The sequence below is a fragment of the Photinus pyralis genome, unplaced genomic scaffold (genome assembly GCF_008802855.1).
Source record: "Photinus pyralis isolate 1611_PpyrPB1 unplaced genomic scaffold, Ppyr1.3 Ppyr1.4_LG1, whole genome shotgun sequence".
NCBI classification, from domain to species: domain Eukaryota; kingdom Metazoa; phylum Arthropoda; class Insecta; order Coleoptera; family Lampyridae; genus Photinus; species Photinus pyralis.
The window spans coordinates 61,430,165-61,445,748 of NW_022170249.1; the positions used below are offsets into that span (position 1 = coordinate 61,430,165).

At 35.1% G+C, this 15,584-nt stretch overlaps 4 protein-coding genes across 9 annotated transcripts; 2 read left to right on the forward strand and 2 right to left on the reverse strand.

The window, feature by feature from the left end:
- Window positions 1-336: 336 nt before the first annotated feature.
- On the forward strand, window positions 337-1,400 carry LOC116179643 (protein ANTAGONIST OF LIKE HETEROCHROMATIN PROTEIN 1-like). 3 transcript variants are annotated; one of them, XR_004147011.1, is made up of 4 exons: window positions 337-479; window positions 531-706; window positions 748-880; window positions 932-1,400. XR_004147011.1 is itself a non-coding variant. In XM_031499461.1 (4 exons), the coding sequence occupies exons 1-4, from the start codon at window positions 368-370 to the stop codon at window positions 1,239-1,241; spliced, it is 723 nt and encodes a 240-aa protein (XP_031355321.1). In that variant the 5' UTR covers window positions 337-367; the 3' UTR covers window positions 1,242-1,400. The 3 variants fall into 3 exon arrangements, 2 of the variants coding, with proteins under 2 accessions (XP_031355321.1, XP_031355314.1); XM_031499461.1 differs by having other exon boundaries at window positions 756-880; XM_031499454.1 differs by having other exon boundaries at window positions 337-706; window positions 756-880.
- A 150-nt stretch (window positions 1,401-1,550) lies between these two features.
- On the reverse strand, window positions 1,551-2,898 carry LOC116165301. Its single transcript, XM_031479609.1, has 4 exons — window positions 2,844-2,898; window positions 2,596-2,712; window positions 2,387-2,500; window positions 1,551-2,173 (listed from the first exon to the last, which is right to left on the reverse strand). Exons 2-4 carry the CDS (start codon window positions 2,705-2,707, stop codon window positions 1,551-1,553), a joined length of 849 nt encoding a protein of 282 aa, XP_031335469.1. The 5' UTR covers window positions 2,708-2,712; window positions 2,844-2,898.
- Window positions 2,899-3,118: 220 nt separating this feature from the next.
- On the forward strand, window positions 3,119-5,262 carry LOC116165305. The gene is made up of 4 exons (XM_031479622.1): window positions 3,119-3,426; window positions 3,530-3,777; window positions 3,853-4,943; window positions 5,003-5,262. The coding sequence occupies exons 1-4, from the start codon at window positions 3,119-3,121 to the stop codon at window positions 5,018-5,020; spliced, it is 1,665 nt and encodes a 554-aa protein (XP_031335482.1). The 3' UTR covers window positions 5,021-5,262.
- A 233-nt stretch (window positions 5,263-5,495) lies between these two features.
- On the reverse strand, window positions 5,496-9,919 carry LOC116179589. Of its 4 annotated transcripts, none has more exons than XM_031499412.1 (9): window positions 9,662-9,919; window positions 9,315-9,580; window positions 7,006-7,208; window positions 6,773-6,952; window positions 6,607-6,723; window positions 6,494-6,553; window positions 5,998-6,230; window positions 5,785-5,944; window positions 5,496-5,731 (listed from the first exon to the last, which is right to left on the reverse strand). In XM_031499412.1, the coding sequence occupies exons 3-9, from the start codon at window positions 7,202-7,204 to the stop codon at window positions 5,613-5,615; spliced, it is 1,068 nt and encodes a 355-aa protein (XP_031355272.1). In that variant the 5' UTR covers window positions 7,205-7,208; window positions 9,315-9,580; window positions 9,662-9,919; the 3' UTR covers window positions 5,496-5,612. The 4 variants fall into 4 exon arrangements, with proteins under 4 accessions (XP_031355272.1, XP_031355249.1, XP_031355265.1 ...); XM_031499389.1 differs by having other exon boundaries at window positions 6,494-6,559; window positions 9,662-9,918; XM_031499405.1 differs by lacking the exons at window positions 9,315-9,580; window positions 9,662-9,919 and adding an exon at window positions 7,458-8,658 and having other exon boundaries at window positions 6,494-6,559.
- Window positions 9,920-15,584: the final 5,665 nt, after the last annotated feature.

Genomic DNA, 15,584 nt, shown 5'->3' on the forward strand with positions numbered 1-15,584 from the left:
TTTGACCACAAGTGTGCACATAGTAATGCATTTTCTATTAAAAGCCGTTCCTGAGTGGACCAAATTTATTGTATTGCAAAAGCAAAGGAAATGCCATTTTCGTATGCCACTTTGTTATGAGGAATGGATAACAAACTATCTTGATACCGATTTTTTTATTCATTTTCGAATGATAAAGTCAACATATTTCAAATTGACCACTGCAATTGGAAAAGAATTAACAGTAAAAAAATACAGAGGAGGGTTTGAAATAATACCTCTAGAGAAAGAAATCCTAATCACTCTCTGGTACCTTGCCAAAGGAGAAACGTTAGTGTCGATCAGTGATAAATTTAATGTTAGCGTGTCAAAAGCTTTCTATATTACCATGAAAATTATTAAAGTTATCTGCTCTCTTATGCCTATTTATATTAAGTGGCCTAATGCGGAAGATTGCGAACAAATTGCAAATGATTTTCAACAGCGTTGTAATTATCCAGGTAAGGACATTTTTAAACCGCACAGCAATCAGCGTAATATGTTGTTCCTAGATGTGATTGGTGCTATTGACGGTTGCCACATAACTTGTAAAATACCCAAGGAGCAGCATGACAGTTATCAGGATCGCAAGTTTTGCCATTCCATTACCCTTCAAGGAGTGTGTATTTCCTCCAGATTATTTACTAATATTTCTGTTGGTTATCCAGGATCTGTGCATGATGCACGAGTAAGATAGTTTATGCAAACCTACAATCATGCTGTTAATAGTTTTGTAGATACTTAGAGAATCGGACTTGGGAAAAATCTGTGAAACTAACTGTTTCAATCTGTTTTACGGTAGATACCACTTGGTGGGAGATTCCGCATATCCATTAAGGTCATGGTTAATAACTCCGTATAGGTAGACACAAATACAAATAATTGCACATAGGTATTTATTGTTGTGGTTTAGGAACACTGGAATTATGCCGCTGCAACGGAAACACAACTACGCACATAGTGTGACACGGGTTGTAATCGAAAATACTTTCGGCATGTTGAAAGGCCGTTGGAGGATTTTAAATTTTGTTAATGTATATACCATTGAAAAGGCTATTGATATTATAACCGCATGTTGTATACTGCATAATTTTTGCTTGTTAACTTGTGATATATATGAAGTAGATGTCACATCAAGTGAACATGATAGTTGTGATACTTATATTGGCCGTAGAGATCGTGAAGGGACTAGAAAACGCGATTTGATATCACAAACTCTTTAATTCCTTTGTAAAAAAATTATAAATACTGATTTTGCTTGAATAGATATACATATAAAAATATAAACAATTTTTTAATCATCATCATCGCTATCACTAGAATGTCTTCTTCTTTTTCTTGTAGTTTTTTTAACCATTGATTCAAATAACGAAACTATTGTGGCTTTATGGGCATTTTGCTGCTCTAACAATTTATTCTGTGTAGTCATGAGGTTTTCTAATACCTTAAATTGGGAAGTTTGCATATCAATGTTTTCCTTATGCATCGTCAATAATGTTTGTATGACATCTGCTTTGGGTGGTTTTACCGATTTACGTATATTTTGGAAATGAGAATCTAGGTGTGGTGTAGGTATGGGATCTTGATAATGGGGTAGAGGATTCGAGTAGATGGGAAGATGATGTGGGTGTCTGTGATCGGGAGGAAGATGACGTGGGGGTGAGTGGTTGCTGGGAAGTTGTTGCACATGGCTGTGGTTGATGGATTACATTTAATTCATCTTGAGTATCTGCTAATTGCAGTGAATCCTTAATATGCCCTAATGTTATTTTGTGTTTATCACCCAAAATGTTATGTAATAGGTCATAATGAGGTGGTGGTTCCCGTGCTTCACCTCCTGTTGTTTTTACATGTTTTATAAAATTTATGTACATTTTGGTCAAATTCTGAAATTTTTGATAGCATTTTTTCCCTCCTTCTTTAGGATTTAGGGGAAATCCAGCACTACCTAGAAGCTCTGCAATTTTCCCCCATATAGACATTTTTACAGTTTTTTTGTCCGCAAATAAAGTTTGAAATTTTGCAGAGTTCCTTAGTTCCAACATGTATTCTGTAGCACGCCTATCAAGGTCGGTCGGTTTCCCTCTACTGCTCCAGATTTCTTGGTCGGTTTCAGCAGCTGCGACTGCGGTTTCAATAGTTTCAGGAGTTTCATCTGTAAACATTATGGTATAATTGAATTCATTCCGATAGCTTTAATATACTAAAAACTATAATTATTTTGCCTTAAGGGTCCCATATACGATACGATTGATCTGTAGAAACAGTGACATATCCTTTTAGATTGATCGTAACAACGGTTCACTCCTTATATGGAGTTTTGTAAGTATATTATAATGCTTATCGTAATGGATAAACGTCTACATACCAGAAATTCGAGAGATATCTATGTCGGCAATTGAAGTGCCTTTGCATACACCGAATTGTTCTAAAAATCCTTCCTCTATTGCCCTTGATATGTACTCTAGCACAAAATTGGCATCTACAAACAAAATGTGTTTATTTCTGTTATGTGTGGTTTTAGTATTATACGAACACATGCCTTTTGAGGTTCACTGATATAAGCAATTAACCTACCTGTTTTTAGTGCTGTTGCAACCACCCCACTATCCGAAAATGTTACAATTTCATTGTTAATTAAGAACTTCACCTCCACTAAAGTATCATCATCTTCTAGACTATTATCCATTATACCTATAAGTAATCTAGAATATAAAGTAACTATCAACCAAGAACTAATGTAAACTCACTACTCACATGTAAACATAAATAAAAGAACCAACCTCACAAATTGAGGTTAGAAAGTTAACTTTACTATTGCTTACTCCAGGTTGAAGGTAGGTAAGGGCATGTTACTTGGTTAGTGGTTACTCTAGCATACTACAGTGACGTCATTAGTTACTCGCCAGAAATTGAAAGCGGTCTTACTGAAGGTTACTTTTCTCGCCAGAAATCGCCTAATGTAATGTTGTTACTCATCAGCTGATCCGCAGCCATATTGTGACGTCATCACTTAAACTATGACGTTTCCCGTGCGGCGATGCTCAAAAAAAGTCGCACGCTAGCGTGCGGGTAGTAACGGCGAAAACAATTACAAGAGATGCAGCAAAAGATGCAAACTGCATTTCCGGAGGCTTCCACGAAACATATGTCTAACGTACCTTGGCCAAAACCGCTCCAGGTAGATGAGGGGGACATTTACGAAAATTTTCAACTGTTTAAAGCAAATTGGAAAGTTTATGTAAAGGCAACAGGTATGGATCAGTGGTCAGCAGATAGAGAAGAACAGAAGGTGAATATTTTATTATCAATAATTGGAGATGTTGCAAAGGTTAAGTTTAACAATTTTTCTTTAACCGATGATGAAAAGAGCAATGCCGATGAAATGTTGAATACCATTGGGGAACGGTTAATCGCCTCTGTACGAAAGATGGTTATTTCACTCGTGCAATCAGTTACCGGAGGAAAATTTTGATGCATATTACTGCCGCTTAAATAAATTAGTCGATAGATGCCAATTTGATAAGATTAACCCGCAAGAGTTAAAAAAGATGATGCTAAGAGACCGAGTAGCATTTGGTATTCGTGATGACCAATTAAAGAAAAAGTTTCTACGAGCTGATCCGGACAAGTTGACGCTAGATGAAGTGATCCAAACGTGTAAAGTGAATGAAGTTACAGAAGATCGTTTTAAGAATATGAACAATGAAGAAAAGGTGGTTAATAAGATTAAAGGTGCTAAAAACAAAGATCAGACAAGTTCGAAAACAGATACATTGTTAAGGTGCAAGTTTTGCAACAAAAAGCACCCTTTTAAAAACTTTACGTGTTCAGCTTTCAAACATAAGTGCAAAAAGTTTGTTGTTATAAAGGAAAACCAGTTGATCACAAAGAAACATGTTAAAGAAATAGTTGAAGACGAAGGTGAATTTGAAGATGCATCTGAGAGTGACGATGCTGAGTTAACGATACATAAGATTACGGATAATTCGGCGAGAGGTGGTAATGTTCAAGCAGAGTTAACGTTGAAGTTCAACGAAAGATGGAAGACGATGAACTGTGAACTCGATACCGGTGCTAACATTTGTGTAATCGGGTATGAAAATCTACTAGAAGCCTGCGAGGGTCAACTTCCTGAGCTGAGGGAGTCCGACACCAACCTATGTGTTTTTAGAGGAGGTCGAATGAAGGTCGTAGGTGAAGTACTCGTGCCGTGCAAACGTAAAGAAGCCACCTATCGTATTTGTTTTAAAGTTGTCAATTACAAACATGGTCCGATATTATCAGCAAATGCATGTTCCAAGCTAGGGCTCATACAGTTTTGCAATAAATTAAAAGTCGAGGTAGAAAATTCATTGCAAGTTGAAGCTGAGAATATTATAAACGACTACATGGATGTATTTGAAGGATATGATCGATTTCCAGGCGAAGTTGAGCTAGAGATTGATCAAAACGTTAATCCGGTCATTCAAAAAGCACGCAGAATACCGATAAGCCTGAGAAAGAAGCTTAAAGAAGAGTTAGATAAATTAGTTCAAGAAGGTATTTTAACACGAGAAGATCAGCACACCGAATGGGTCAGTAATATTCTAATAGTGAAGAAAGGTACTTCGTTTAGGATATGCTTGGATCCAATCCCACTTAACAAGGCACTATTACGTCCAAACTACCAGTTTACCACTATCGATGAAGTCGTTCCAGAACTGGGTAATGCGAAGGTGTTTAGTACAGTCGACGCAACAAAGGGATTTTGGCAGTTAAGATTAACTGAAGCTAGTAGCAAGTTGACTACTTTCTGGACTCCTTTTGGAAGATTTCGTTGGAATGTACTACCATTTGGGTTAAACGTCAGTCCTGAGATTTTCCAGATGCGATTGAGAGAAATGGTACAAGATTTAGAAGGTGTCGAAGTGATGGCCGATGACTTTCTAATCTACGGTGTAGGCGATACCAAAGAAAAAGCGTTGGTAAACCACAACAAGAATTTAGCCAAATTATTTGAGAGATGCAGGAAGTATAACTGTAAGTTAAATAAATCTAAGTTAAGTTTATGTAAGACTTCAGTAAAATTTTATGGTTTTGAATTAAGTGATCAAGGACTAAAAGCAGATAGTTCTAAAATCCAAGATATTCAAAATACGCAGCAACCTAAAGACAAACAAACATTACATAGATTTTTAGGGTTATGCACATATTTAAGTCGTTTTATTAGGAATTTTAGTTCTGAAACTCATAATTTGCGAAAATTACCCAATCAGCACACAGATGTCTTAAAGGCATACAAAAGATGTCTGTTGCAGACATTTACAATGTCTGAAAGACATCCTTTTACGCCTTGGAGACATCTGAAAGACGTCTTATTGAGAGCTTATGTTAAAAATCCAGACGTCTTTAAAACGTTTTTCTAAGATACTATATTAGTCCAAAAAGACATAAAATGGGAAAATATGAGACATACTTAAGACGTTTTATTAAAATACTGTTTTGCTCTGAAAAGGTTAATGAATACAATGAAATGTCAAAATTGTACATATTTAAAATTTTAGTAAAGCACAGATTAAGGTGTTCTGCGGTATAAGTAAAAACATGTATCGTTAAGCAGTTTTTTTGTTTAATAAACTTGCACGTCTGTCACTAGCCCGCTTTAACCAAGTTTGGATTCCCACCTCTGCTTCACTTCTATTTTTCACAATACCGGCCTTTTCTGCGGCATCTAATGATAAGAAAGAAAACAATAATTCAATTTTAAAAATAATTTACACTTACATATAATAACTTTTGCGATTTTCAAGTTACTAAAAGGTTTTTTTCCTTTTCTTCCTAACCAGCTGTACTGTAACGCCATATCGTTACTCAAGCAAATAGATAGTACTCGTTTCACAAAATTATACGAACTGCTACCTCCAATTTTCGCAAAATCTGTAACCTAAGCAGACATTATTTACAGTTATACATTTACTTAATGTAAGACAAAATTACCAGTAAGTCTAAGTCTTCTTCATTCTCCAGAATAGCTTCCAAGGTATCAAATTGTTCTCCCGATATTATCGGAAATACAATGTTTGTAAATTTCTTGGCAAAAGTTATTTCTTCTGGATTTTGCACGTTTCTCGTTCTGATGTATTGCTTTATTTCTTTTACTTCACTTAATATATCCATACATATTGCACGATTAATATGCACTTGTTCAGCAATAGATTTCAGGTATTTATCTGTAATAATTCAAGTATATGTAAATAATTAATTGTATAGCAATTCATACGAACAAAAAACACACAATTAAAATGTGCTGGTCTTTACTAAATCCCAAATGAGAATGTATTTGGTATGTATAAAGATTGGTCAGAAGTGGACATAACAGCACCCAATTGAATGAGATTGACTTAGCTAATGCTTCAAAAAAATTATATTTTCAAAGTACTAAAGAAATTATATACAAAACTTTTAAAACATAAACCGATGCAAAAATACATACCCTTTTCAACATTCAATTTACATCCGTAATTTTCATTTTCAACAATAGAGACCTCAGGATCTATAACTTAATTCCAAAACGTATGAAGAAAACACAAATTAAGTATTGTTTACCTATTGTACTTTCATATGGTTTTGGTGCTATTTGGATACTTTCCCCATTCCTTGTGTTATTTGGACGTTTTCGCTGTTGATTGCCCTTTCTTAGTATCTCACTGTTTCTTGAGTGATCTGAAAAAACGGAGAATGTAGGGTAGCAAAATTTAGAAGAAATTACTACCTTTCTGTTTTGGATTTTTTAGTTTTGGAGGTGATGGTAGCATTGTGTCGCTGCTTTCAGATTCACTACTGGAAATTATTTTTTTTTTCCTTTTTCGTTTGTTACAGTCTTCTGTGTCTGTATTTAAGTCGCTGGTGTTCTCAGCAACCTTTGCCTTTTGTCTAGCTATCCCATAATCATCTAAAAATAATTTTTTTATACACAAAATGTCTTAAATGTTCAGGTTCAATTACGGAATGTGCCGTCCCGGAAAATTTTCACGTGAAGCGTTGGCCAACAGGTGTTTAATGGATCGCCATTTTTTATAGAGTCGGATAGTTTGCTTGTTGGGTATGGTGGCCAGTGGCACAAATCTCCTATAATCCAATGTGAAGGGATTGCTTCGACAGTTGCATCGTCAAATAACACCACTGTCCACGATTTATCTTCCATTTATCTATATTATTACAATTACAGTGGTGTTTGGAAATTGTTCACAAGTCTCATGAGGAAAGTTATAATTAAAAAAAACAAGGCTACGTGTACCAGAATGTAAATATCTACAACATTGTATAACTACAAGAAAAACACAAAATTTCGATTTTATGACGAATTATATAGAACAAAGATTAGATAAGCCAAAGGACTTTTGTAAATGAATTGTATGATTATTATTATTATTACTATTATTACTCAGTATTCTCACCTTTAAGACTTGTGAACAAGATATCGTATTGATGCTAAAACTAGATGCATTAATTAAACCTGCGTATGTATAATTGGAACAACAAAACTTTTGTGGGCTATTTTAAAATGAAGACATTTATAATCAACATTCTCAAATTCAAATAAACAATCAGTATCAAAATCTGTTGATTTTGCTGCAAATATGCCTAAGTCTGATGATTCACACGGTGAACTATAGAGTGAAGTTAAACTTAAATATTTATTTCCCAGGAATTTAAACTCGTTCTGATTGAGAACAATGTCTTTAATAATTATGACATCCCCATTTTTTAGACGACAACAATTATCAGGTTCACGGGTAGTTAAAATAAAATTTGAATAAGCAACCGACTTTGAATGGCTTGTAATCTTCAGTTTTGTTAAAAGTGAAGTAGCATTCTGGTCACGTTTATAAATTGGACAATTTTTTTTTTCATAATTATAATTTTCGTTTTGCTTCTCAGAATGCCTTTTTACTATTTGCTGCAAAGGTTTCTCACATTTTCGTAATGACTTTAAAATGCTTTGGAGATGGTTTTCAAAAGGAAAAGCGCTAAAATTATCAAGTACCCCATGATACTTTACATCATCAGTTATATGAAGAAGATTATGCACATTGTGAGACATATTTTCTGGTCCATATAGAATTTTAAACGTTTTTACAAAATATTTCAGGAGTTCCGAAGCATATTCAATTTTTGTTGTATGTTGAGGATGAGACAAGATGATTACAGCTATATGCAAGGACAAAAAATTGATATATCTATCTCGGTTTATGTTACTTTGAAGAACTATGGGTCCAGTATATAATAAAAATTGGCGAAACTCTGTTGCTTTCCACCTTCTTATTTCATTTAAACCTCTGGGTTTCCTATTGAATTCAAGAGGGACATTCGGAGAACACTGTTTCAATAGAGAAGATATGTCTGAAATTTTTTGGAAAGCCAGTTTTGTTGACGGTTTCCCACAACACCAAAGTAATAACAATTTACGCATCACACCTAAACATATTAAGTGCATATAATCTAATGGAAAGCTACGGATCATGTCTATATATGGAATATTTTCAATTATAGATGTGCCAATGTGGTGGTCTTCATCAAATTTGGATCTGAACTGGGTATCAGTTCTGAGTTGTGGAACATCATTGACAGGAAAACACACACGATTCTCAATATAGCTACCCTCCACCAGACACTTGGTACAAGAAGAATAACCCGTGTGGCTTTTTATACATTTAACATATGCTTTGGCAGGTGCGTGGCAAATGATTCCTTTGATCCTAACTTGGAAAAGTGTTCCATTTATTACGATACCATTGTTAATAATATTAGTAGCATCATCCACAAATTCGGCTAAAAATGAATTTGAATTTTTTGGTTTTTCATAACCATGATAGACACCCACCATTTCTACGCTATTACAACCCACAATATTACACAGTATCGGATATACCTGGCTATTCGAGCTTTTCGAAAGTGGTAAACCATCTATGTTGATATTTATTTCTAATACACTTAGTTTGTCAGTAACATCGCCTGAAATGTTCACAAGTCTTTTCAAACAAGATCGTAACCCAAAGTGATAATATTCTCCTGGTTCGATAAGTTTAGTATGTATCGTTCTGGCCGTACCTAGCAATGTTCAATGGTAAATTATCAGGAATTTGGGTTGTTTTCAGAAGACGTAGTAGATCATTAATGGCGCCATGTGTAATGTTATGTTGCAGTGACCAATTTTTAAGCTTCGGCGTAATGTTATTATCACACAAGTTTTGAACATTCGCAATTTTGTCTGTAATGAAAGTTGAATCGCTCAAGCTGAAATTTTGACTTACTGGCAGAGCAGCTACATCATCGTAATCAGATACAGCTTGATCTAAATGATCCATTACCATCTCATCTATATTAATTAAGGAATCCTCTTTTTGATGTGAACTTAACGTGCACCGAGAAGTTGAAACTTTCTGTCTCTTAGCACGCATATAATATTTTTGAATATCATTTGTACGATTCATTTTGTAATAGTATACTCTACTTACGTGTGGAAATGAAGTACTTACAAAAAAAAAGGCCAATGAATTGTATTTGAGGTTAGATTTATCTGTAAAAGAAATTTAATACATTAGCACAATTTCAAATAGTAGGTGCATACCTAACTAATAACCTTTTGCAAATTACTTACCTTGAATTTGAGATAACAGAGTAAATAATTGATTCACAGCTAAAGAATTGCAGTTAGCGGGAAAATGAAAAAAACGCGGGCTTGTCATGTATAGATTATAGGTTAGGTATGTTACCAACCCAACCATCCATCATGAGATCAACGTTACCAACTACCATAAAATAAAACACTAAATTCAAATACAGATTTGTGACAGAAGGTTGAGAATCCTATCGTATATAATAAATAAAAATGAATGTTTGTATGTCTCTTATGCCTACCTAAACAGTTCATCCGATTGCGATGAAATTTTGTGAAATAGTTGGGTGTATGCCCGGGAATTGCTACATAATAAAAAAAATTGTCTGTCTGTACGTATGAGATATCCCTTATGCGGTACGAAGTTCGCCGGGACAGCTAGTGTTATATAAAACTAATTAATTAATCAAAAACCTTACGATAAGCCGTACGCATTGATTGGTTGCAGACGTCTATACAACGTCTTTAAGACAGCTTAAGCTATTGTCTTAAGAACGTCTAATAGAAGATGTCGTAAAGACGTCTTTCTTAAACCCAAAGACGTCCAGTCCTAAAAACGTCATAATTTGTACATCTTAAAGACGTTGTGTGCTGTCTGGGAAAGACAGGTAAAGTACACAAAATTACTTCACAATTTACATTTTTTTTATTAAATGATTGTAGATACATCATTTGCACGTGCACTACTTTGTAGTGTCACTAGTGTGAGTGGTATATTTTTCGGTACTTACCATCACCAACATATCCATTGCAACAAATGTTATTAAAATCCTAACCTAAAAGTGCGTAAAACTTTTGAACTGTTCTAAAAATTTGCATGTGTTTGAGGGGGCAGGGGATTGCAAAATGCGCGGTTCAAGAGTGTGGCGCTTCTGTGCAAAGGAACACACAAAAAGTTAATCGAGCAGTTACGGAGCACTCCGGAAGCGCGCTATGCAGGTCATTGGAAAGCGCCTAAAGTAAGATACACAACATAATTGTTCCATACGTTCTAGGTATGAACTAATATCGGACTTCGACGATGAAAAATGTTCGATTGACCCAATTAACGCAGACATGCTTGACACTAAACTTCCGCAATTTGATTCCTGATCCTCGTCGCCAGATATGCTACGCCTCGACTCTCTAGGATATAAACTCACACTGGTAAATTGTTTATTCAATCTACAACATTTAACATTAGACAAAAGTGAAATACACAAAAATATCTATATCAATGTCCCTCTTATTATTTTCTATCTATTTGCTACAGTTCATTTTTCCTACAGTTACATTTCATATACAGCAGACGGAAAGCCTAAAACCCAGAGACATGGAAAGGGGAGATAGCGCATGAAACTGCGCGAAGTTACAAAACAAGGGGGCTGCCATTTTGACACCCATTGAAGCGCGAAATTTGAACAGGACTATAAAGGTTTACTGACGCAACCCAGAGACATCTAACGCAATCTTCATACACTACACTCTATTCGGCAGCAGCTCCGTAGGAAGAAACTAATATCTCAATCCAAATGAACAAAAGAAAATGCCAGTGACGTTGACGTTACAAAATAAACACTTAAACCTCGAAAAAAGCTCTCCTAAACACGAACACAGGCTAAAATAACACCACTATAAACACAACATGACACAACGGGTGTAAAAATGGCAGCGCCCATGAGGTCGCACCCTTTCTTGGATGCGCACTCGTCGATCAGCGATCTCCCCTTTCCATGTCTCTGCTAAAACCAAGTTACCATTTTCTAAAATAACTAGGGGAGAGGTGGGTAAAGTGGCATAGGCGGGTAAAGTGGCCAACGATAATTTAATGCACTTGCCATTTAGTGACAATTTCGAAATATAAAAATAAATTGGTAGATTCACTAACTGTAGACACTGTAGAAAACTGAATATGCTGGTGTACATGTGATGTGAGTCAAGGTATTACAGGTTAATGTCAAAAGTGGTGTTCTGACTTCTGATGTAGGTAAAATAAGTACATACCACAGAATACGGCCTTCTCAGAATAGAAACAGCAATGTTACAAATTTGTATCATAGATATATAAATACATAGATACAGCCATACCCTAACATAGTTCAAAAGGACGTACCATCTATTACCATCACTTTCGGCACATTAATTACGTATAGCGCTATCCTTTATAGAGGTACCCTGAGCATGGAAGACAAGATTCGCATTATTTATTATAGCTGTCAATCAAATTGTTAGCACAAATCACACAGAAAATTATCAGATTTGAGATTTTACAACATAAATAAACCGCCTTTTTATTTATTTAAATCGCATAGCAGCAAGAAATGTTACATTTAAAATGGAAGATGTTACTTAGAAAGCTGGAAAATGAAGAATTTGAAAAAATTACAGCTGACAAATGGAAGAAAGTGTGTGAACATGTGGAAAGTGATTAATTTAAAAGAGAAGTTATATTGGTTGATGTTTCTGAACTTTATAATAAGTGTTAATAATGACAGTGATGGTTCGGATTTGTCAATTTCATCTGACGATGATTCGGATTGTGAACTTTACAAACGTAATAAATGTTCATCTAAATGACTATTATCACCAATTGTTTTATTTTAAATAAATGTACACGTATAACTTACAACTACAATAATTAGCACTATAATTTCAAAAAGAAACCCCACCGATTGGACATATGCCGAAAGGTAGGCAAGACGCGTAGCGACCAAAATTTGATATTGCACGCACACACAGTCTATAAATCTCGTTTTCCTAAGAATATTGCACGGATCCTTCTTTGTGATCATGATACAAACGCACTGCATCAACATTATATAGGCCAAAATGATAATTGGAAACGAATTCACTTCCTGTCGCAACTTAATCTTCGTAACCATTACGCCTACAACCATGCAATTAAAATTAAATTGTTGAACATAAACTTTACTTACTTACGGTTTTTTTTGATATTCTACAAGCCAGCAATGAATTCACTGCAGCACATCATGCCAAACAAGGTAAACATGTCCCAAATTTGAATGGCGTAGCTCTATGTAATAAAACTATTTCAGGAATAACAATTATGGACGCGTCTATCATTATGGCAAGCACTAATGTTACCTATTCGTATTCAATTGATAACGCAATAATCACATAATATTTAGTGAAAAAACCGCCCATCATGTTTAGGGCGAATATTTTTAGTTAGATTTGATTTCGCGCGATCGTGAAATGTGTCAACTGTCACATGACTTATGGGACGCGCTAAGTTTGTTTTAAGCGTCCGATTCGCGTACGACATAGTGGTTAATGCAATAAAAAGAGATAGAACATGTTTATTCTTGGTTAGAAAGTAATGGAGAGATGTACAAATTTCTTTGATATGTTTTTTAAAAACCGAGGTACGTTTGTTAAGGATGGCTGTATCTAGGTATTTATATATCTATGGTACACTGCATAGATATATAAATACCTAGATACAGCCATCCTTAACAAACGTACCTCGGTTTTTAAAAAACATATCAAAGAAATTTGTACATCTCTCCATTACTTTCTAACCAAGATGAAACATGTTCTATCTCTTTTTATTGCATTAACCACTATGTCGTACGCGAATCGGTCGCTTAAAACAAACTTAGCGCGTCCCATAAGTCATGTGACAGTTGACACATTTCACGATAGCGCGAAATCCAATCTAACTAAAAATATTCGCCCTAAACATGATGGGCGGTTTTTTCACTAAATATTATGTAATTATTGCGTTATCAATTGAATACGAATAACATTAGTGCTTGCCATAATGATAGACGCGTCCATAATTGTTATTCCTGAAATAGTTTTATTACATCGAACTACGCCATTCAAATTTGGGATAATGTTTACCCTGTTTGGCATGATGTGCTGCATTGAATTCATTGCTGGCTTGCAGAATATCAAAAAAACCGTAAGTAAGTAAAGTTTATGTTCAACATTTTAATTTTAATTGCATGGTTTTAGGCGTAATGGTAAAGGAAATTGTTGCGACAGGAAGTGAATTCGTTTCCAATTATTATTTTGGCCTATATGATGTTGATGCAGTGCGTTTATATCATGATCACAAAGAAGGATCCGTCCAATATTCTTAGGAAAACGAGTTTTTAGACTGTGTGTGCGTGCAATATCAAATTTTGGTCGCTACGCGTCTTGCCTACCTTTCGGCATATGTCCATTCGGTGGGGTTTCTTTTTGAAATTATAGTACTAATTGTAGTAAGTAAGCTACACGTGTACATTTATTTAAAATAAATACAACACCTTAACAATGATATCCAATTGGTGATAATACTCATTTAGTGAACATTCATTACGTTTGTAAAAGCTCACAATCCGAATCATCGTCAGATGAAATTGACAAATTCGAATCATCACTGTCATTATTAACACTTAGGTATTATAAAGTTCAGCAACATCAACCAAATATAACTTCTCTTTTAAATTAATCACTTTCCACATGTTCACACACTTTCTTCCAGTTGTCAGGTGTAATTTTTTCAAATTCTTCATTTGCCAGCTTTATAAGTAACATCTTCCATTTTAAATGTAACATTTCTTGCTGCTATGCGCTTTAAATAAATAAAAAGGCGGTTTATTTATGTTGTAAAGTTTCAAATCTGATAATTTTCTGTGTGATTTGTGCTAACAATTTGATTGACAGTTATAATAAATAATGCGAATCTTGTCTTCCATGCTCAGGGTACCTCTATAAAGGATAGCGCTATACGTAATTAATGTGCCGAAAGTGATGGTAATAGATGGTACGTCCTTTTGAACTATGTTGGGGTATGGCTGTATCTATGTATTTATATATCTATGTTTGTATTAAAGTCACTAAATATAGAAAGTACCGCAATCCATTGGGCTCGTGTGTTAGAGAGAGAACGCATGATTTTTGCCCAAAAATGGCGAAAGTTACCAGATTCTAGTAACTTTAATGTTAGGGATTGTTCCACCTGTTTGGAGATATCTGTATATATTTTTATAAAACATGACAGTACTATGAAGTTAGGTTATGAAAAAATGACAGCTATTCAGATTTTATTTGTCAATTTTTTTAAGTTGGCAGCAAATTTGCCCAAAAATGGCGGATGATTGCGGTACTTTCTATATCTAGTGACTTTAGTTTGTATAGTATTTTGGCGGACCCTGGTGGGTGTACTGTGAACTAAAGCATCAAAATCAGAGTAGCGCCATCTGGTGACCAGCTTCTAAAGCAATGAAGTCATTTCCCCAATTCGATCTAAATCATTAATATCGATAAAGTATACACAGTTGTTAAGAGCGCGCTGCCGGAGTGGTGGGGATCAGCGTAGAAAACACACTTAAAACATGCCTTTAGATTTTTGTACAATTTTTAAAAACCGTTTGTGGTATCGGCCCAATTTTTTTTTTATATTAATCAGCAAGGACCAGCGCAGGAGGTAACGAATTTTCATCGATCTACATTGGCTATAAATAGGTTAATTACATTTTTGAAAATGGGCAATTTTAATTTTTTATGAAATCAAATCTCCATGAATTTTCGTCATTGCCTTCTTGGGGTCATTACAAAGATAACACATAAGTTTCAAGTGATTTTATGTTCAATTAAAGGAAATTTGTACGAAAATTCATCATTATAAAGTGACCCTAGTGGTGTTTCCCACCATATTTAGATCGAAAGCGAAACGCAAGTGCAGTGGTTCGCCTGTAGATGGCGGAGAAACATGGCGGGTTCTCATTTGAATTTAAATACATGACCACGGTAGTGAATATACCGCTCTCGTTCGTTCATAAGGCAAAAAGAACCCGCGAGCGCGACGCTGTAGGTCAGGGTAAATGTAAAGATTTCGGGATCGTTTCCGTTTTTTCAGAACCGTTAATTCAGTAGCAGGAAGGGACGAACGGAGCAGTTTCTTACAGGGGGA